General features: G+C 37.2%; 1 protein-coding gene across 1 annotated transcript in view; it reads right to left on the minus strand.

Annotated features, from left to right (window-relative positions):
• Nucleotides 1–2,981: 2,981 nt before the first annotated feature.
• ADSS1 (adenylosuccinate synthase 1) overlaps nt 2,982–21,902 on the minus strand; it is a 31,273-nt gene continuing 12,352 nt past the window's right edge. Inside the window, exons 2-13 of the mRNA XM_075029709.1 lie at nt 19,436–19,538; nt 17,927–17,989; nt 17,087–17,137; nt 16,664–16,730; nt 15,415–15,522; nt 14,978–15,059; nt 13,888–14,014; nt 12,529–12,683; nt 11,201–11,325; nt 9,096–9,193; nt 7,772–7,921; nt 2,982–6,318 (exon numbers count right to left, since the gene is read on the minus strand). Coding sequence (XP_074885810.1) covers nt 6,266–6,318; nt 7,772–7,921; nt 9,096–9,193; nt 11,201–11,325; nt 12,529–12,683; nt 13,888–14,014; nt 14,978–15,059; nt 15,415–15,522; nt 16,664–16,730; nt 17,087–17,137; nt 17,927–17,989; nt 19,436–19,538 — 1,182 coding nt within the window. The 3' untranslated portion in view covers nt 2,982–6,265. The remainder of the gene's footprint in view (nt 6,319–7,771; nt 7,922–9,095; nt 9,194–11,200; nt 11,326–12,528; nt 12,684–13,887; nt 14,015–14,977; nt 15,060–15,414; nt 15,523–16,663; nt 16,731–17,086; nt 17,138–17,926; nt 17,990–19,435; nt 19,539–21,902) is intronic.

Here is a 21,902-nt window from a genome sequence, read left to right on the forward strand (position 1 = left end):
AATTTTGTCAGACTCACCAAAGATTGACTCCAGCACCCCTTGCATGGGACCATCTCCATTTACAGGCCAGACGGGCTCCACAAACCTCAGCGGCAAACACCGTTTCCACGCATTTGAAGAATTAGGCCCAGATAGCACTGGAAGTTTTGTCTCATATAGGGGAAAATGAAGATGGATACTGCCACCTCTGCTGTAAGGGCACATATAGTTGACTGTATTCTGCAGTCCTTAAGAAAACATGTCTCCCGTGCTTCTGCCCAGGGTATTTTAAGGACTTCAGCAGCCACCTAAAGTGTCTGAAGTGCTCCGCCACTTACCAAGCACTGTAAAGGTATCTCCTGAAACCCAACGCTGTTGTTTGAGGCACTATTTACAGGCCTGTAATGTAAACTCTGGTGTATGTACTTAACTCGTAAAAGGTAACGCCTGTCAAAGGAAGAGTACATTATCTCAGGATTGCGAAAACATTCAAATACACGAGTGTTATTTTTTTCCTGACAAAGACATTTCCTTGCCAAAGACATTTTTGTAGATAGTGTTAGAATTTGTACTGTTTGCAACCACTGCAAATGCAGCTGCTGGCCAAAATTTTCTACATTAAAGGAGGCTATAAAGCGTATGTACTCATAGAAGATCTTCTTTCCTGTTTTTTGGTTGTTTTTTTTCTTACAGTCAGTCTCACAGGGCTGATGGGCAAATATTTAATGCAGTCTCTACTCCAGAAATATACAGATATTAATAACACATGAAGGTATTTTAGAACAACTAATTTCCTGTAAGTATATAAGAGATTAAAAGGCAAAATCTTGAAACCCTTATTTACTTTACTTCTTTAATGCCTCACTCTATGGCTGACATCTACATAGATAATTTTTTACTTTAAATTTGAGCAATATGTAAAGGTTCAGCCAGGCCCATCTGAGAGTAAAAGGTGTTCCTTACCAAAGCTCCTTTGTGATGGACCTGTGTCGTGGTTTAACCCCAGCCAGCAACTAAGCACCACACAGTCACTTGCTCACTCACTCCTCCTCCTCCACTGGGAAGAGAATCGGAAAAAAACCTAAAACTCATGGGTTGAGATACGAATAGTTTAATAATTGAAATATAATAACAATAAGTACTGTAATGAAAAGGAAGATAACAAAAAGAGAGAGAAATAAAACCCAAGAAAAGACAAGTGATGCACAATGCAATTGCTCACTGCCCACAGACAGATGCCCGAGCAGCGATCTGCCCCTCCCGGCCAACTCCACCCAGTTGATACACTGAGCATGACGTCCTATGGTATGGAATATCCCTTTGGCTAGTTCAGGTCAGCTGTCCTGGCCATGCTCCCTCCCAGGTTCTTGTGCACCTCCTTGCTGGCAAAGCATGGGAAACTGAAAAATCCTTGCCTTAGGGTAAGCACTACTTAGCAACAACTAAAACATCAGTGTGTTATCAACAGTATTCTCATACTAAATCCAAAATATTGTACTGTACCAGCTATGAGGAAGAAAACTAACTCTGTCCTCGCCGAAACCAGGACAACGTGTGATTTGGGAAGGAAAGAACCCAGTCTCCTACCTCTCTGAAGCAGGCTGTACAATACCGCTTCTCACACACTATGAATCCCATGTAGCACTGTGATAGGCGAGCAGGCTCTAAGCCTCAGGCACCTTCTTTTTCATTGGCAACATGGATCTAATAAAGAGACGATACCACCACTAACAAACTCACTTAAATTAGTAGCCAACAAATCCACAGGCTACTCCCCTGATAGAGTGCCTATACCACAAACAGGGACTTCTTGTAAAGATAAGATGGTTGGAGCTGGATTTTCTTTCTTGCCTGATGGCTAGTTAAAAGGGTGATGTCAGCTCGTACTTCTTGCACACATCCAGCTCTTGAAACCAGCTCTCTGGTGGATATGAAATGTTACTGTAGAGGAAGCTGCGCCACTTTCACGAGGAGTAAGGAGCGGGCTACAGCTTGACCCCATGTAAAGTATTACTTACTAGCAGAGGGTAGGGGCGGAAAGTCATCTATTAATTGCAACTCCCCAAAGGCAAGATGGTCACATTGTTCCCATTTTTACCAGGCTGCCTATCTTCTTTCCTTCCTCCCAGTCATAAGACTCAGCTCTCTAGGTGACAGACAAGAGACAGACCAGTAACAAACCAGAGTGTTTTCCTGGTGGGTAATTTCAGCAAAGAGAGACTCCCTCAGTTTTGGTTTTCGTATTTTTTGGTCTTGGGCATTGCCAGCATCATGTGGAGTTAGATGAAACTGCTTAAGATATTTGGCTACCAAAGACCATTCTACGTGAATTTATATATATAACTCATGGCAAGGAAATGAAGAAACACTAGTTAATTAGCAGACCAGTTCTCATACAGCTCTCAGCCATTGCCCTGAATTGTGTATTAATCTGCTGTCATTTACTGAACAGGTCACTCACCTGTTGTTCCAGGCTCCTTCTAAAATGGATGAGAAAGAGAGTGATTTCTACAAAGGCTTCTGAAAGCCCTAACAGTACTTGTCTGAAGCCCACTCTTCTTTTAGAGGTGATGATTACTTATCTGAGCCAGTATCTATCTTTCCTTTCTAGCACAGTTCTGTTGATAAAGAGCTATACAGAGTTCACATCAGTTGATCTGAGCCAGCTGGTATGGCAAGAACATTTTTACATCAATTAGAAAGTGCTTTTTTTCTTCATAAAACGATTGTTCACTCAGGTGAGCTAATTAAAGATGACTAACCATAAATCCCCGGTGGTAAACATGGATCCCTGCTCAGTTTGTAAATGTGAAAGTGTGACAAAAGTTTGTGGAATATGTTAAAAAAAGGCCAAACACTGAAAATCTGTAGATTAAAAGAAAATACCTATTCATTCAGTGATGCTGCTAGTTATTGTTTAAAATCTATGAAATATTGAAACAGATTTTTGTATGAAGTGTTTGTATGGTGTTAAAAAGAAGAGAGAAACAGAGACCAAGCACTGTTACTTTAAATTGGTTTTAATATGTCTTTCAGGACAAAATAAACAGGTGTGGATCCAAAATTCATCTGAAAAAATCTGCATAAGGTGTTAAGTATAGTTTGCACATTACTATGGAAATGCTTAATTTTCTTTCCTTTTATAAAGTGCATTATGCCAGAACTGTAAGACCATATATAGCCAAATTAAAAATTAAAAAAGCTTCAAAATTCTATACTGCATGTGTTAGGAAGCATACACCTGACTATGAAGGCCATATTGTAAGGGTAAATGTGAGAAAATACATCAAATACATTAATGTGCATGAGTGAATCAGTAATTGCTACTTTTAGAAAACTATAATCTTTACCACAAATTATGCCATTTTGGTAGACGTTCACCCTTATTCTTCCATCCAGCTATCTAACAGGATGATGCATCAACCAGTTTTAGTCATTATTATTGCATTTGGCTGGGGAGAAAAAAGAAATCAAATTCATCACAGTGATTGTTATTAAAATGAAATTCCAAACAATACAAAATAATACACATGGGAAACAGCCAAAATGAAAGAAAATTTACATAAAAATGTTCTTATTAAGTATTGTGTCACTCAGTAGTTTAAAGAGCTTTTTGATAAAAGCCTGAACTTATTCACATTTAACTCAGTGACAACACATATGAAATTCAATAGGAGTAGAACTTTCATTTAAAAAATCCATGCTATGAAATGAAATCAAATGCATGATATTATTTTTACGGTACCAGTGTAAGTCAGGGGATAATTGCCTATTACATCATGCCCATTGACAACATCACTGGGTTTTTGATGAATCCTTGAATGCAAAGACAGGCAATGTGGATTTAACGGAGACTTAATGGAAAAATTACTTAACGGAAAATAAAAAGATTAGGTGAACAAGAGAAAGTAATCCTGTGAAAATTAAGCTATAAACCCTAATTTTTTCAATATGCCAAATACTTCATTTAGAGCTGATCATTAAATTCAGTTATTCAGTACATGGAGTGGCTTGTTAGTCATTGTGGACTTTGCCTGTAAATCAACCAAAGCTTAAATATAGCGGCAACCTCCTAGCACAAATGCACTGATGAATATGGGGCCAAGAAGAGGAACAGGTCTAGATCATCCAGTAGGCAAATGTCACAAGGTTAAGCCATGGGAAAACAAAACTTAATTACTGTACCTACAAGCATCTTTATTCTTAAATTACGTCATATAAATGAGGCACATTTCACGGTGCTTGTAATAATTAGCACTTACCAAGCACCTTTCCGAAATGGCTTGCAAACATTAAATAAGGTCAGAAATCTCATTGCTCTTTCATTAGAATACCCATAAATACTATAGGGAGAGCTTCTTCATCAATGTCAGAGCAAGGCTGCAGGACCCATGGACCTCCAAAACAGTGTAAAAGAGGTGAGGATGTATGCCTAATTGCCATTTTACAGATTGCAAAAACAGTAGCAGGGAGATTAAAGAACTTGTCAAAGATCGACAAAGGAAGTGTAGCTGAATTAAGGATTCACAGCTTTGGGGTCTTTTTTTTTTTTTTTTCAAGAGATAAAGGGTATTTGCTTGTGGCATAAAGCCACAGTCTGTGATGAACTGGGGTATGAAGAGACTGCACTGCAGCTGGAGGGTGTAAGAATTCTGCCTTACAAGCAGCAATACATCCGTAAACAGTTAAATTTAGTGCTTGTTTTGTGCTTGTATCGGTACTTTTGTAATTGCTTCTTGACACAAATGGGTTTGAACTGTTATTTAATATTGAGTGAGAAAAGACAAAGGGGATGAGTATGACACAGAATACTCCAGATGGGGAAAAAGAAAAACCTATCTCTGATGCAAAGATCCTCATGGGTTTACATCCTTGGAGTTATCATCTCAGAAAAGGAATATTTTCACACACTAGATAATGGTATTACTGGGGTTTTGATGCCATTTCCACAGCCCCCGGGAACGATACAAAAATATTGTTAAGCTTTCTGAGACATCAATAGAAAAGGAACGTTTACTCAGAAAATTCCGCAGTTAGGGAATAACTCCGTTTCTACTGTATTGTTTTTCCTCTACAAGAGGTAGGTCTTTTTTTGAGAGCTCCTGAAGTATAGCCATTATAAATGAGAAGATCCACAAAGAAATCCAAGTGTTTTCTTAAAGATTCTGGGACCTCTCCACAGCTTCTACATGTCCTAAACCTGGCTGCCACATGTCATCCCCTTCTATAAATAGGCATTACATTTTGCTGAGGAAGGTCAAAATGTGTGAGGAGTGTAAATACTGCAGCAGTCATCGTTAAGTCATGCATTGATTTATTCTTGGAAACCTAGAGCTGTGGAAGCAACTGTGCCTTACAGAGCTGCAAGTCCCAGTTCCTCAACAGATATCTACAGTAAAACTTTGGAAATTACAATCACTGCATGAGCAGGAAGAAATGTCTCAGGTTCACTGAGAAAACACAGCGTGCTGTCTCGGCTCCGCTCTCCCCGTGTGTTTCGTACCCTGAGGACTCTCTTCCTTCCACCTTCGCTCACTCCTTCCCTACTGCATAAAATAAAGACTGCACATCTGACAGTCTCCACAGGGATTGTCTGCTAGTACACAGGATATTTGAACTTTCTCCAGTTTGGCCCCTCTACAGATGTTAGTTACTAGAATAGGCTCTGTGACAAAAATATTTTAGATGCTCCCCATTCATTTTAGTGGGCTATTAGAAAATCATTATATAAAAATTAAAGATAGTTGTGTTTGCTTTGCTTTGTGCAGTCAAAAACACCTACCTAACTTCACCGTATTTTAGAAACTGAAAATCTATATAATCCAACCAATTTAAGTACATGGTATCTGTCTTATTACTGCCAACCCAATACATAAACTTTGTAGCATTTGAAGTTGAAGAGCAAATCCAAGCTTCACAATTCTAAAGTTACCCAGTAACTACCGGAAAAGGCTTAATACTGGTTTCAGCAAGAAGAAATAACTCTGTATGGATGTAAAATACTTTTAAATAGTAACATGGCTCAAATTTACAAAATATTTTTCCTTATTTTGTTAAGAATATTTTTTTGATTTTTCTTTGATGATGGCCACCAAGGAGATTTTACACTGAATTTACTGAGAACTTAAAGATAAATAAAATGTTACAATACAGAATATATATTTTCTTTCTATTCAATTCCTAGAAGAACATGTTGGTTTTAAATAGCATCTCCATTTAAAGAGGAAGCAGTAAAGAACAGATGAACGCTAAATTGTGCTTCTCATCACTGAAGTTCTTCATTTGTTTAGAATAGCTGGATCATCGACTCTCTTGATTTTCCAACTCCGACCCATTTAACTACGGAGGAAAACACATCTATTAGAACAATTACTGAGAGTAAATATTACAATCAATGAATTTGAATAATTTTCACCATTCATCACGCTTCACTATGAACTGGCCAACCTTGTCCTGAAACACAATGCTAGGAAGTTTTACTGTCAAAAATCACTTTACACCTGCTGCATTACCACACTAGAAGTGCAATATACTGAAGTTTGAAAGCATGAAATAATTATACCATAAACACAAAGCATTGCCGATGGAAGGCCTAACAGAAGGTCGAGTATGTTTGTTGCAGGTTTAACTGTCATTGTCTTGAGTGATAGGATGTCTAGCTAACTCCCTGTGGAGAGGAAGTGAGAGCTCTGCCAGACTGTGAAGTTTTCTTGATGTGGACCAGGGGATAGTGATGCACACATGCTATAATATTGTTAAATATAAGGCTGCAATTAAAAACATTATCCAGTGTGAGTAGCCACCCCAAATAGCATACTAGAATTGTTCAACTACAGTTTTTATTGCCCATGCATACTATAGAACCGACTGTAGGTAGGTCTCCTATAGCCATCAAACCCACCAAGGCACCCTGCCTTCACACCAAGAACCAGAGAAATAAAGTAAGGGAAGCTTTATTTACATATCCCGTTGCCCACATCTGTGTCCGTGACCACACACAGACCACCTACTGAGTTTCAGGGTCTGCTATCAGATGCTTCCTAACCCACAAACTTAATACTGGAATTGCCACAGCTGCAACTAGCTTACACTCCCCAGATGTGACCTTTGAGGTGCTTTATGGAAAACAAAAGCACACATGCCATCTTTCCACGTTTGCTACTGTGGAAATTGCCTTTCAAACTCCACCATTCATGCCACACCTAGCTCTTGGCACCTCTAGAGCTCTAGCAATTAGATTTGAAAAAAAATGGGATGGCTTGATCATGTTAAGATTCTCATTTTTCCAAAGAGGCAGAATTGGGCTAAACAATCTTGTATCCATTATGTAACCCATCTCCTTATATGGATAAGTATGGAAGAGATAGACAGAAAAAAAAAAGAGAAGTCTATATCCAAACAGGGATGCAGTGCAGGAAGTAAAGTGAAAGGAAGAGATTAGTAAAGGGAGGACATTAGACTAACTATGCACTGAAGCACGGTGATGTGAGAGATCCCTGAGTTTTCACTGACAGAAAGCAGTAGTTTGCCAAGAAGAATACACATTTATCTTTTCTCTGGTTAAGTCCTTGTCAGCAGCAGCTTGGAGCTCTCTGCAACACTGCAGACCTGCCCGCAGAACACCACCCTTTGCTGCTTCTTGACAACCTTTACCATCATCAGCCCAACCACAGGTACCTCCATTGCCTCTTGCCCAAATCAAGCCACTCCCTGACTAACGAACTGAGCACTTTTACAGAGTTGCTCCTGTCTGCTGTGGCATCCTCATATGTACATCTACAGAAAGATTTACCTGGCACTCCAACATGGTTCTCCACACAGCGAATGTAATTCTGGGCCTTGGGTGGGAGGTCCTCCCATTTTCGTGCACCAGTTGTGTCAGTCTTCCACCCAGGCATTGTTTCATACTCTACTTCCACCTTCTGTAGTATCTCCTGATTAGCTGTGGGAGAACAATTTTTATCACAGTTGATTTTAGCTGCTCCACCTTAAAAGAACACACCTATTGTTCTTGACCAACAAAGTCTTTTGACAACATTTAAAATCTGATAAATAACCCACCCCCGCCCCCCAGTATTTCTACTGGTTGGTTAATTAATTTATTCTTAATTTAGATTAATTTCTGTTACTTAGGAAGATAACTCTGATTCAAGAGGATCTAGTAATCCAGTTTCCTCTTGTCAAAACCTTAGGATGCACTCTATGTTGTCAGAAGACTACTGAAGTTTTTTTAAGGAAACAAATTATTTGAAGTTTAAAGTAGTTGCACTTTTTGATTCAGATTTGCACATAATAAAATAGAAGTCCTCCTGTAGACAAGGCACGACTTCCTCAAAAATTTTTACTTTCATGGAACAGGGTTGAATCAGGCTTGCTAAAAACTTAGATGCCTTCAAGCCTTTCCCCACTGGAATTCTCACTGTGCTACTGTCCACAGCCAGAAACTACCATCAGTGGTGGGAAAGCTGGTGGCTGCTGCCAGCCCTCCCTGTGCCTCCAGAATCCCCCATCTCAACAGAACAACCCCCTCATCTTGGCATAGACTGTTACAGGTATCTTGCAAACATCCTTAATGTATCAAAATTACATATTATTACATCTTGAAAGTTTTAACATGAAGCATATTCAGGAGGCAATGTATATTTTTATTAACCACAATGTTGTTGCTCTTAATTACAGTTGCGTGATGGTAGCCGATAAGCAGCTTTATTCTGCTTGTATCCATCTCATTTTTTCACAGCTTAAGCACTGATTTTATTTTTACTTTACTTCATTAAAGGCTATTGCCAAAGATACACACTGACTTGACTCTTGCTGACTTTCAGACCCCTTGTGTTGTCAATAAAAAAAATATCTACTGGGACAAGACACAGAGGCCCTAACACAAGATTTTATTTGCTCTGAACTTCTTGTCATCATACATACAGACGCAAGGTGACTAGAAAATGCTAACATACTGATACAGTAGTCTTTACACTGGTATCACAGTTCTGCAAATTTCTATAGAAGGTCTAGCAAAAAAGAAATCAAGCCTGATTTTAAAAAGCAAACAGTCTTTCCCAACAGGCATGACTTAACAGAAAGAGGAAAATGAACATAGATATTTAACAACATACCTGGAAAATATGGAATTCTTTTTCCACCCAATTTGTAAGCAACACCAATTTTAATCTCATCAAGGACATCAAGAATATCCAGTTTTGTTAATGCCAAACTGTACAGAAAAACATCAGAGTTACATACATGATGAATCTCCTCTTTAATACTTTCCACCTGTCTTGTCCTTTTTCTTTCTAGTTTTGTATTCACAAATCCAGCTCAGGCAACCCAGCAAGCAGAAATACACAAATATATTAAACTATAAACATTGTTAATTGAATTCACACCTCTCAGATGAATACATGACTGAGTTACTAAGACACATTTCCAAATGCTTGGCTGCTCATACAGGTGCACAGTGTTCAGTTCAGCACATGAAAATGCAAGCTGAGTATGTAAAGTGAGCCTTACTGGACTTGGTTTGGGTGTGTATGATGGCATGTCACTTTACATCACTACTAGCAATTGTTTCTGCTACTCCTACTGATTCACAACAACTGTAAGACAGACTTATTTACTAAATTACACTTTTAAAACAGACTTCACAAGCATAATCTAGCTACTAAAATCACGTATACAGTTCAGTAAAAAGGACCCCAGCCTGACTTTCAGTGCCCAGGCTGTGCTACCAGGGTTGTCAGTTTAATGAACCTTTTTCTTCGAACCTTTTTCTTCTTGTGAATGAACACACTGGAACACAAAAATGGAACCTCAAAAAGACACTGTAGTATCAGGATAAAACTGCATTTTAAAACTAGTAAAATTCTCTAGAAACAATATGCCAGACCTTGCTGGTAAAAATATGAGTAGCTAAGGATTTAGACATACATTTAGGTATGTACATAATAGTCCATGCTATATGTGCTCAGTAAGTATATGATGAATGCAATGATTAAATGAAAAGGCCTTTTGGGAAAGAAGCAGCACGGAGCCAGTTCTTCAACTTTTTTGAAGTTTTTATCTCCCCATGTGTTTTTAACTGTCACAGTTACCAGAAATGACATAGTTTTGTTGATAGAAGTGCAGTAATTGTATACAACTGAAATGGAAGGAAACATAATGCCTTCCTAATACTATTTCCACATAAACTAGAGCTACGTAAGTTAAAGCAAAATATAAATCCAAGTAAAAAAAATATTTGAAAAACCTTCTGATAAATTAATGAACAAAGATCATTGTTCCTTTGTAACATTAGTAGCATAAACAATATTAAGTCTCAGTTTGTAAGATATTAAAATGCCTGAGATCATGTGTTTGCATATATGAACAAGTTTGCCTGAATGCATGAGTAAGTCTACACTTTACATGAACAAAACTGTAATGAAACTTTTGCAACTTCTTCTGAAAATACAGATTGGCAATTAGTATAAATTAATGGCTTGTGATAGTTACTAGCATTTTAGCATTAGACATAAGCTAGCTTGATGGTATTATGGTCTTGAACAGTTTCTTTAGACAGTCACTTTTCCTTTAAAATGTCAATTTAGTATATTTTTTTAATTATAAAATAATTTATCAACCAAGTAAGTCACTCAGTCCCAAAGAAAATAAAACTCAGCCCATTAAAAGCAGACTTTATAACATAATAATAGACCACATCTTTGTAAATAAATGAACCTGTAGGGACTGGAATGAAAGCTGTGCCAGTTGCTGTGCACTCTGTGTCATCCCACTTAATTCACTTAAAGAGGCAGTGGTTCCAAATGATGCAGAATTGGTGCTACAAGTATGATCCACTAGAGCCAACCAAAGCTCAAAGCCAGCAGGTTTTAGATCGCGACGTAAGTCAGTATGAAAGCACTGCACCAAGAACTCTAGAGCAAACTCTTAAAAAACTGATACATTGGTCCAATCTATATTTGCCATCTGATGTAAGCAAAGTGAAAACATGTATGAAAAAAATCACTGCTATGATGTTGTAAAATCACTTGATTTGAAAAAAAAAAGTCAAAGGAATTAGATTATTATTAGCATTAAGACAATTCTCAGTTGCCCATTGTGAATTATTTTATTGCTTAAAATGTAACACTTTACTGGACTTATATTAATGTTACCTACATATTTATTCTGCGAAGCACAAAATTATCACTTCCAAATGTAGCGCAAAATCTGTGATGCTTACGCAGTGAATCCGTTGATCATATGAGCATATTTCAAAATGACAAGATCTAACCAGCCACAACGTCTCTTTCTGCCTGTAGTTACTCCCCATTCATGGCCACGGGACTGTAAAAGATCTCCAATTTCCTAAAAGAAGACAGAAAAGAATGCTCATGGTATTTCACTGAAAAATAGCAGGAAAACAAATATAAACAAATATAGACGAATAGCAAAAAAAATATAGTTGTTCAATTCCAAGGCCTTTTTGTAGGAAAAAAAGAAAAAAATAATTAAGTTTCATTAGGAGGGGACTAAGGCAGAGAATAAAGCCCCTCATATGTACAAGATTTTTGTATTTCAATCACTAGTATTTCCAAAATACTTATTTAATATGACTATTTCATGTTCCAAGGAGACACTTTTCTTCCTTCTTCATCTGACAGGAAGATTTCCTTGACAATTCAGCCCTGGTTTTAATTTTGTTTGTGTTTACTTTCTTCACCTGGTCTTTTGGCATCTATTGTTTTGGGGGGCCAAGACTGTAAATGGCTGGGACAAGATCAATGCTTGTACAATGTCGAGGTCAACAGACTCCTTGACCATGCCTAGGGCTCCTAGGTTCTACCACAGAATGAGACTGCCAAGTGTTCCCTTCAGGCAGGCAGCATTTATAATGCATTAAAAATGAAGAAGAAAGAAACTTTACGCTCATGATTCATATAACTAAAGGATATCACCAATTCATTTGAGCCATTAGAAAAAGGATTTTAGTGAATAAATCCTTAAATTAGACCTGGATCACTGACCTAGAGATTGCTGTGTGCATAGCTCATAATCAATACCCTGAGTTTTCTAGTTTCTTGATAATGAAAATAAAACAGACAATTTAAAAGAATCAGAATCTCTCCCTTTCTTTTTATTGATCAATTTGTGCATGACTGGCTGATGCGCACACCACATTTATTCTATAAATCACACAGAACACAGGCTGTTAAGTACAGAAGTTGTGTCTTGTAGTTTAAGTTTTCCTGTGATGCACTGACAGTTCCAGCCTACAACAAACTCTCGCCACTGAAACGCACCTAATGTTATTACATAAAACAATGAAATCTATTTTCACATCATTCATTACAACAGAAGTGTGGTCACCATGATATAACATCATCACACTTGTGTTTCTCTCCTCTGAAGAAAAATACCTTAAGTTTATAATGTACTTCTCTCTTCATGAGTGCAATTGCTTGGCATTATTATTAAGGTGCTTATTTATCATTTGTATACCCTTACCCCATTCCATTGACATTGTTTTTTGGCAACTGTATATATTGTATTTTGTAACATTAAACCTACATTAATCTGCTCAGTGGGGAAGGCTCCAATTCCCACCCGAGTAGTATACGCCTTCACCACACCGTACACATCACCGACATGCTGGGGAGGAACACCAAGTCCAGTGCATACACCACCTACGGTGCAGTTCGATGAAGTCACGAAAGGATAGGTGCCTGTCAGAAAAACAACAGCACAACCCTGTTTCAGCAATGATAAGAAACAAAGACTAATTTTCCTTTATGAGTTGAAAGGAGATTTTCACCTGTATTTTTGGCTTTAAAGCTAAACTGAAACAGCAGCCAAAGAGCAGGGCAAATTCTTCTTACTACATATCCCCATTTTGTTTTTAAGAGAACAAATTAAGCTGTTCTTCCCCAAATTGCTTCCTCCTGTAGTGAATACTATGTATTTAGATTGCTAAAGCTACACAGAAACCCCTCAAAATGAAGGATTTTTTCCACTCAAATAGCTGACTTACCCTGGCAATTTGTATAAGCATATTATTAGTGAGCAAGAAGTTCAGACAGACAAATAAGAAAATATCCTACTTTCTTATACTTAAGGAGATATCAAGTATGTGCTGTCTGTTCCAATGCGTAAGCTTTTCTGCATTCATCCTTTGAAACTTTCACTGAGAATTGCCCACAAGGGAGAAATTTAAAAGCATCTCAATACTACTTCCATTAAGCACTGGATCTATTCTAGGATGCTGCTGCTGTGTAAATGTTTTTTCACTGTCCTGTGTATCACAGAAAGTATTACCACTACATCCACGGAGAGCGTGGTGTAAAGGTCACGGTCTGACATTGCCAGTCCTCCACACAAGTAGCTCTGAGTATCTGCACCAAATTTTCTAAGTCTTAAAAGGTTATTCATGAACTCTACACTGTGACTCTGGATTAAAGAATCTCTTCAGTTCTTCATTTCATCTTCATGGAGACCTAAGTGGTTTAATTAACCTTTGGTAAGAGGGCAGAGAAGAGATCAACTGAGGAGGCTAGACTTACAGGTTATCTGTACCAGTTTAATCCTCCCTCCACTGCAGAGGAATTACCTCAGCAGCACTGCAATGGGTGCCTGGAATGTATGGCAATGTGCACACACATTTAGAAGTAATAAAGACAAGAATATCTGCAGTGAAACTGCAACTCCACTGGAATAAACTTCAGTAAAAATCAATATTTAAACCCTAAGCACTTAATCCTGTTAATGATACAATCTCCGGCTTACTGTGCTTTACTTTTGGGAGATCTGTTCCTATTAAAGGAAAGACTATTTTGTTTCTCTATTTTTCTGATGTTTGAAAAGCTGATATAAACACAAATCAAAATAAAAGTAATCTCTTAGGAGTTAAATTGAGTTTAAAATTTAACTTACCAAAGTCAATATCAAGTAATGCTGCATTGGCTCCTTCAACAAGGATCTTCTTTGGGGAGCCATGAAGAGCTTCATACATAAAATACACACCATCTCGAACCATGGGCCTTATTTTTTCAGCATATCCCTGCAAATTTGAGTAGAAATGTCAGCTTCCCCAGACAACAGCTGGAAGTAGGGAACACTGCTCACTTTTGAAACATGAAACATACAGATAACCCTAACACGCCAGCCTCAATAGCTGTGTTTTACCTGAAAAATACAACCATTAGCTTATATTCTATTGAAGACAAATCAATGATTGATTCACGTAAGAAAACATGACTTGTTATGGCATTAGAATGCCACAATTTCTGTACCATTTCTATTCACAGAGATGTTGTATACCTACCTCATTTTGTTGATAGTCTCTCTATAGTGTGTCTATAGTCTAGACAGACTGAGAGTGGGACTTAGAAATAGCGCAAGCTCCAAAAGAAAAAAAAAAAAATCACTACCCACAAACATTAAAAAATATCTTTAAAGGTAGCGTGTCAGCTCTGAACAAGTACCAGACAAAACGTGGGAAAGGTAAGATATTTTTTTAGCATCCTCTTTTCTTACATATTCATCGAAGAACATGTTTTACCAGCAGCTCTTCTGAATTTATTTATGAAAATACATTTTTCTTGTAATACCAGCATCTTGAAACACAGCTTCCACAAACAATTCTTCAGTAAGCATGGAAGTCTCTCAGACAGACTAGATCAGTTATGGCTGGAGACTGCTAACTGCAAGTGTCACCCTGTGCCCTCTTGGCTACTTTAATACAACAGTTATTTTATGTCAAAAATGTTACAGAAGAATTAAATCATCCACAAAATTTATTTTAATGCCCACAAGAAGAGAACATTCTATTAAGAAGCATAGCTACTGCTTATTGAAAAGTTTTATAATAATGAAGATATGCATTTTTCATTTAAATTAATTAATTAGTTTAATAAGTAGTAGTTCTGGTACACTTCATTTTTACTTTTTTTAATTAAATATTACTGTTTTCTTCTATACTTTCCCTGAAACTGAACAAAAAGTACAACTGTTAAATCCTTACCTTTAGCTTTTTCAATTGTCCTTCTACATCTATTTCCAATGTGGGAAACATTGACTTGTATTGTTGGGCCAGATTTTTAAATCTGTAAAGTATTGAAATCGTATCTAAGAAGAACATACTTAATGTTGATAGAACCTTTGGCAAGAACTCAGTTTATGTTATACACAGTATATACTGAGAGCTACAGGGAGAAAACACCCAGAACTTTGATACCCCAACCAGTGCATTTCCCAATGTACAAAATTACATTTTAAATTATGAGAAACTCTGTGAGGTGCAGGAAATATACACACACATTCTTTCCAGTTTTCTTCTCCTTCTAGACAATTTATATACAAAATTCAGACACATATTTAAAAACGTCTCCTTAAAAGCAAATCTGTCAGCCAAAATGTATTGCTCTCTAACATAATATTTAGAAATGGAAATAGTTGTACCTGGAAGAAAATTCATCAAAGTCAGAAAGGAGGTCACAAATTCGAAGGCCTGTTCGTGCAGCTTTGGAAGAATATGTTGGTCCAATCCCCTTCTTTGTTGTGCCAATACTAATAAAAATAAACCCCCCAAACACATATAAATATAAGCAAAAATATGCCTTATGCTAAGTAATTTTATTAAAGCTCTTCAATACACCATATACTGGGCAGGAGGTCTGAGACATAAAAAAATGACTAAAGTTCTATAATATAAATATATAGCAACTTTCATGGTTCAGTGGATTTGCATAAGTATTGGTAATATTCATGCTGTGCAGTAAAGCATTAAGCCTTGGGTCTGGCTGACACAAGCTTAGTTGAAACAATGTGCATATATACATATATTATACAGTAATAATGGTTACTATGCTATCCTGTGGTACTACTATATCCCTTACCATAAACAATAGGAAACATGTAATTTTCACATTTTCACAGCAGCACTGTCTATAGTTGTAAACAACAACCAGTTCTGTGAGTGATCAAACTGGTTTCCTATGGCTTTGGCATTATTCATACCACCTCTCTCCCTATGAACTGTTGCAGTCTTTACCCTGATGAGGATAAAAATGAAACTGTTTCCCTACCTGCATGCCTATTTTCATATGCATTTTAGAAATTCTGAGATCTCTATTTGTATGTTAAGTTTGGCTGAAATTGTCCAATGGGATCAAAACCTAATAGACTAACAGAGAGAAAAACACAGTGTGTTCACATAAACCTTTGTTCTTTCAGAAGCCAAAGTAACAAGGTATGAATAGTTATATACTGTGCTAAAGTCTAAGATTAAAATTAAAATAGAAACGAATATCTCCATGAAATATAAGTGAATACGCAATAAACGATTACAAGTGTGGAACCTAACTGTATCAACACTTCAGACCTGATTCAAAAGAGCATCACTAATCTGATATTAAACTGGATTGGAAGCATCATTTTAATGGAAATGAGTTTGGGGGATTTGGTAGGTATTTCAAAATGTCTCTGTATGTTGCAGAGAACTGGAAAACAGAAATAGGCAGGAATTCATACCCTGCCTTTTCAGTAATACCTCAGAGTTTGTTCACTAACATAAGTAGGAGCAGAAGAGTCACAGAACTAGTAACACCAGCAAGGCTCATTAGAGATACATTGCATTTCTGTTTTCCAAAATTACACTTTTTCAAATTTGCATAATTATTAATGAAATGAAGGTGCTGAAAATACTTACTTTTTTCCTTCTTGTGCTTGACGTTGCACTTCCTGGAGCCCATCTACTGCCTGGTGAAAGTCAAACACTGCAATGGAAAAACAAATGGACATAGCGCGAGACCAAAGGAGAAAAACATTCTTTAAATCAGAGACATCTATAATTTCAAGACAAAGTTCCTTTGTTATAACTGATAGTGCACAGGCCTCCTCATGTGAAAACAGAGCGAGTATTCCTTAAACATTGTGAAAACATGTAAAACATCACTCTTTAGTGGATACAAATACCATTATTATGCTTCAGATACACAACATATAAAGAAGCTGTACTAGATCAAATACATGACTGCTCAAATACTCCACTGCTCAGTGGAGTAATAAGGTAGTTTAGTACCATGAGCTAAGCAGTCATTTCGATTTTTTTTCCCCTTCAATCATCACTTACCTATATGTGCTCTATCTGATATAATCAGTCTTTTCTCCCAGTCTTTTAAACCTGTCAGAAGATATAAAGGAAAGCAGGATTTCAGTTGTGCTGATCGGTCAAACTTTGAGATTTGCTTTTAGTTTTTCTATGTCTTTCTTCTAGTTTATATAGCTTCTTGTTAAGAAGACTGTAGACAAAATGGGTAAACCATAAGTGAATATCAAATAACAGCAATATTTTTGTTAATAAACTTTTCTCATTTTTTACTTTTTCAGCTTTCTCATTTTGATACGGACAAAGATACTCACCACTTCTTCCTAGCCCAGAATGCTGTGGCTTACACACACTTCTTATTTTAAGGAAAGATTCTTGTTTAACTCACTCTACAATAAATCACTTGAACTCCATTTGTGCCTCAGAAAATAAAGAATTTATATATATAGAATCATAAAAGAATTTAAGAAGTAAGGGACCTTAGAAGGTCATCTGGTCCAAAGCCTCGCTGAGAGCAGAGCCAACTGAGTTTATACTTGGGCACAGAAATAGGGACACAGAAACTCTGGATTAAATCATCTCAGTTTGAGGTCAAAGGCAGCTTTGCCACACACCTTAGGATTTTATTTTCTATCTAATGTGGCATCTTATGCCATAAAACTCCCTGAAAACCCAGGAAAAGTTTGCTTTTGAAAATCTGTCTGAAAACTACAACACAATTCAACATTTTAAATACTGTCTTCGCCATTATTTAAAATCTAGAATGTTATTGCACTGAATATTTATAGTCAAAAACAAAGGCTTAAAAACCCCTTCAACCTGGCTGCCAATATAAGGAAAAGTTAAAAATTATTCGATACAAACCTTTCTTTTCATTCTTTTCAGCTTCTTCAAACAGGCCTGGTAAATGTATAACCACTCCATTACCTTCGGGAACATAAATGATTTATTTTAAAGCTAGAAATAAAATACGCCTTCTTAGGATGTAAGGCATGCAAACACTTGCTGTCTGAAATTTTATTTCAAAAGTAAGACTAATCTTCTCACATTTCTCACAAAGTAATCTCGAGAACTTTTTGGATAAATCCTCATTTTGGGTAAGCAGCTACAAGCCTGCTAAAATCAGAAAAACAAAGAGCTTGCTTGTTTTAGATGTGAATGCTGGGCCTGCTCTGAAGCCAGCTGAGGTAAGCGGATTCTTGTCTTTGTTTGTGGTGGACTTTGTACCACGACTTCAGCCTCGATTGTTCACTGGTAAAAGCTCAAAGAAGTCCATGGCCTTACAACACTGACAAGCCTGTGTGACAATATTTAAATTTTCTTCAATATTCACGTATTTGTTTTAAACTCAGTTCAGACTAGTGCTGAAATACATTAGCAATGCCTTCTCCCTGCTTTTGAGCTACAATATAGAATCCACAAGCAATACAGAGCATTACTGACGAGGCGTGGAGGATTAGTGATGTAGTGGGCTGGAAACAGCTGCTGCTTCCTTCTTGAGAACATCAGAAGTGCATGCAAGAGCCTGTCTCAGCCTAGTTTTAGGATAAGTTAAGTTATAGTCTTTACTAACTGGCAAGTGAGTAAATCAGAAAGCAAAACGATACACCATATTTTGCAGAGAGAAAAAAATGTTTCATGTATTTCAATCATCCATTCAGAAATTATCAAATGAAACAAAACTGAAACTCCATGACTCACTAAAACTTACACTCATGTCTTGCACATTCTGTATACATTTTTTCTGTCAGAAAGAATCATCATTTTGGACAAGTAAAAGTCTTAAATTTGCCTGTCACTTAAATATGAGTTTAATGTCCAGTAAGCAATGCAAACTTTTTAGTGATGCCATCTACTTTGAATATCTTTACAGTGAAATACAACATCACCTTAAACAGCTGGTAATGTGAACAAAAAGGAGACTGGATGGTAACCTTCCAAGCGGAGCCCTGTATCTTAGGGTCTATTTCTGAAAAGTCAATAAAGACATGCCAGAGATAAATTATATTATTTATTTAGCCTAAGTGCCAGGTTTTGTGGCCTCAAAGAATAGCATATATATATTTCTGGAAGTATAAAAGGAGTGTACAAGTAGAGGGTGGGATCCAAACTTGTACCATAAAGCATAAGAAAGAGCAATGTGATAGAAAGAGGAGGTTCTTACTTTCAGTTTTCTAGTAGCAGAAACTAAACTGACACTGAAAGTAGAATAACCCTTCATGTTAAAGCAACAGTGAAATAAGTCAAACAGCTGAAGCTAAAGCAAATCTGACTGTTACCTATATATTCTTCTTTGCTTGCTACTATAAAATATGGTTGCAGCTACACATCACGTAATGTTATTTTATTTAATAAGTTCCAAAATTGTCTTACCAATAAAAGAAATTGCCTTTGGATTAATGATGCCACTAGGAAATAGGTGAAAATCATATTCTTTCCCATCGACAACCACAGTATGGCCTGCGTTATTCCCACCCTGCAACAGAAAGAAACACCTGAAGATTAATGGTCTCATACCACCACTCTAAACTCTTAGCAGATGATTTGACATGATCATCTTTTTTTCTTTATACATTCATATCTTAGGTCACTAATTTCTCCACCTTATGGTTTCTTCAGACACTGTAGTATTGTAAAAAGGGCTCAGACAGGACAATTAAGGGGCTGACGGATTTCAGCAGGACCATGTAGAATTACAAAGCAGAACGATACCACGGGGTCAAGCCAGGACTGGGGCAGAGCAATGCGGGAGCAGTGGCAGAAGCTAGAAAAGAACTGAAGCTTTCGGGGAACAAAACAGGATTGAACTACCACTCACAGAGTCCTGTCTCTGACCTGCCTACGCAAGCCCATCCTTTTTGGGCATCTTCTGTGCATGGTCATTTCTTTTGAATGGAAGCTCTTCCTGCCTGCCCACTCACAAACAGCTACTGCTTCTCTAGGTGTCCAAGATGGAAGGCATATATAAAGTTGGAAGCACGTGTAGTCTTTGCAACTCCACAGAATCTCCCTGTCAAGGGACGATCTTCCTACACCACCACCACGTTATGGAGCAATTCATACCTTACACAACCATCTACCAGACCTGAGAATGGGAGATGGTGTTTTCCTCAAGAAACTGATTTTTCACGAACGGCTTCAAAAGAGAACGATGAGACAACACACAAACTTGGGAAGAGGTGAGTAAATGAAGGTCACGAGTTGACTTGAACCAAAAGAGTTTTAAAAATTAAAGGCCCAGTTTTCTCCACAAGCTTAATGTTTGTTGCTGTTCTGTCATGATGTAACTGTTTCTCCTATTGATAAGGTTGGGAAATCTGACTGCTTGTCTGCTCTGGTGCTACAGGCCTTCCAATTTCCAAAATGATTATAAATCTTCATGGATTTGATATGAGGTCTGAATGATGTAGAAGTGCCTAGAATGAGGGCATCTACTGGAAAGGAGAACTAAGACTGTCACCAGTAATTTGCAAATAACAGAGAGTGTCGGCTGAATGAGTGGAGTTGTTACATGAAAACTTTGAGAAAGAATAGTCACTTACAAAAATTAATAATAAAACACATGTTCTTCCAGAGTTTTATTTACTCTTCATTTACTCATTTGCCCATTTGATTGCATGTAATATACAGGAAAATGGCAACTGACATTTCTTTCAAAATATGGATAGATGCTGAAACCCAACATTAAGAAAGTAAAAGCTACAGGTTATAAAAAAAAATATCAAGTTTTTTAAAGCAGTGGTATGGAGGAAAATATTAAGAAATATGCTTTTAAATGACAAAAAGTAATTCTTGTGTTTTGGAAGATCTGAGCTCAACAATGAAATGTAAAGAGATAACCTGTTAAGGGAGAGCTGAGTAGGAGCTGTAACACAGAAACTGGTGCACACACATATTTAATTTGATTTGGCAAACTGCTTGGTAGCTCATCCTTGGGCTGGAAAGGACTCCCAAGCATCTTGCTAATGCAGTTATAACTTGTCCGGAGAATCCTGAAGAAAGCAGGGCCGTCCTGGGTACTCAACTTGCCTCCCAGATATAAGAAGCCAGTTGTAGGAACCTGGATCTAGTTAAAGGTACTGAACTACCTAGCAGGCTAATAAATCATGTAGGAGACTCCCTTACATGATATTTAAGAGGTCTGAGACTGGATGGATTGCACTGGTTGAAACACTAGTTTATTTTATTATAGCAGTATCAGGCTTGAGAAAGAGGCTAGTAACTTCTGAGACAATCAGCTTTCCTCTTCTGCTTGCCTATAGACAATGACAAAATGGAAACTTTAAAAGAATGAACTCCATCATTTAACACTGATTTAATCTCTACTACAAACAACTTACACGTTTCCTGAGAAAATGGGGAAGCAGGCTCCTTCAAAAGTATTTGTTATCACTAATACTATAGTTATATTCTGCTTTTCTTAATTAACATGAACAAATGAAATCAAGCTTGAGGACTCACAATCTGAGATAACAGCACTCCTAAATTATAGTCAGAAGTGTTTTCTTGTATCCTAAAAGTCTAGAAGGTGGGATATACCAGTATGAGAATGTTTATGGAAGGTAGTTTATGCTTTTGGAAATTTTCCTGAACAAGTGATACCCAGACAAATGCTCCCTTTCTTTAGCAAATGCTTGAAAAGGGACATTAATCAATCAGCTGTGAAAGCTGGCATACATAAAAAAATGCTGAAGTACAGAAACATCAGCAGATATGATACAACCTTTAATTGCCAAAATCTCTGAATCCACTTTCAGCTCTCCTGGACAGACAAGATAAATCAAGAATTCAGTGACAGACCTTATAAAACAGCACTTCCCTAATTTAAAGCTAGTGCTGA

Source organism: Buteo buteo, chromosome 6, assembly GCF_964188355.1.
Source record: "Buteo buteo chromosome 6, bButBut1.hap1.1, whole genome shotgun sequence".
Classification (NCBI taxonomy): Eukaryota; Metazoa; Chordata; class Aves; order Accipitriformes; family Accipitridae; genus Buteo; species Buteo buteo.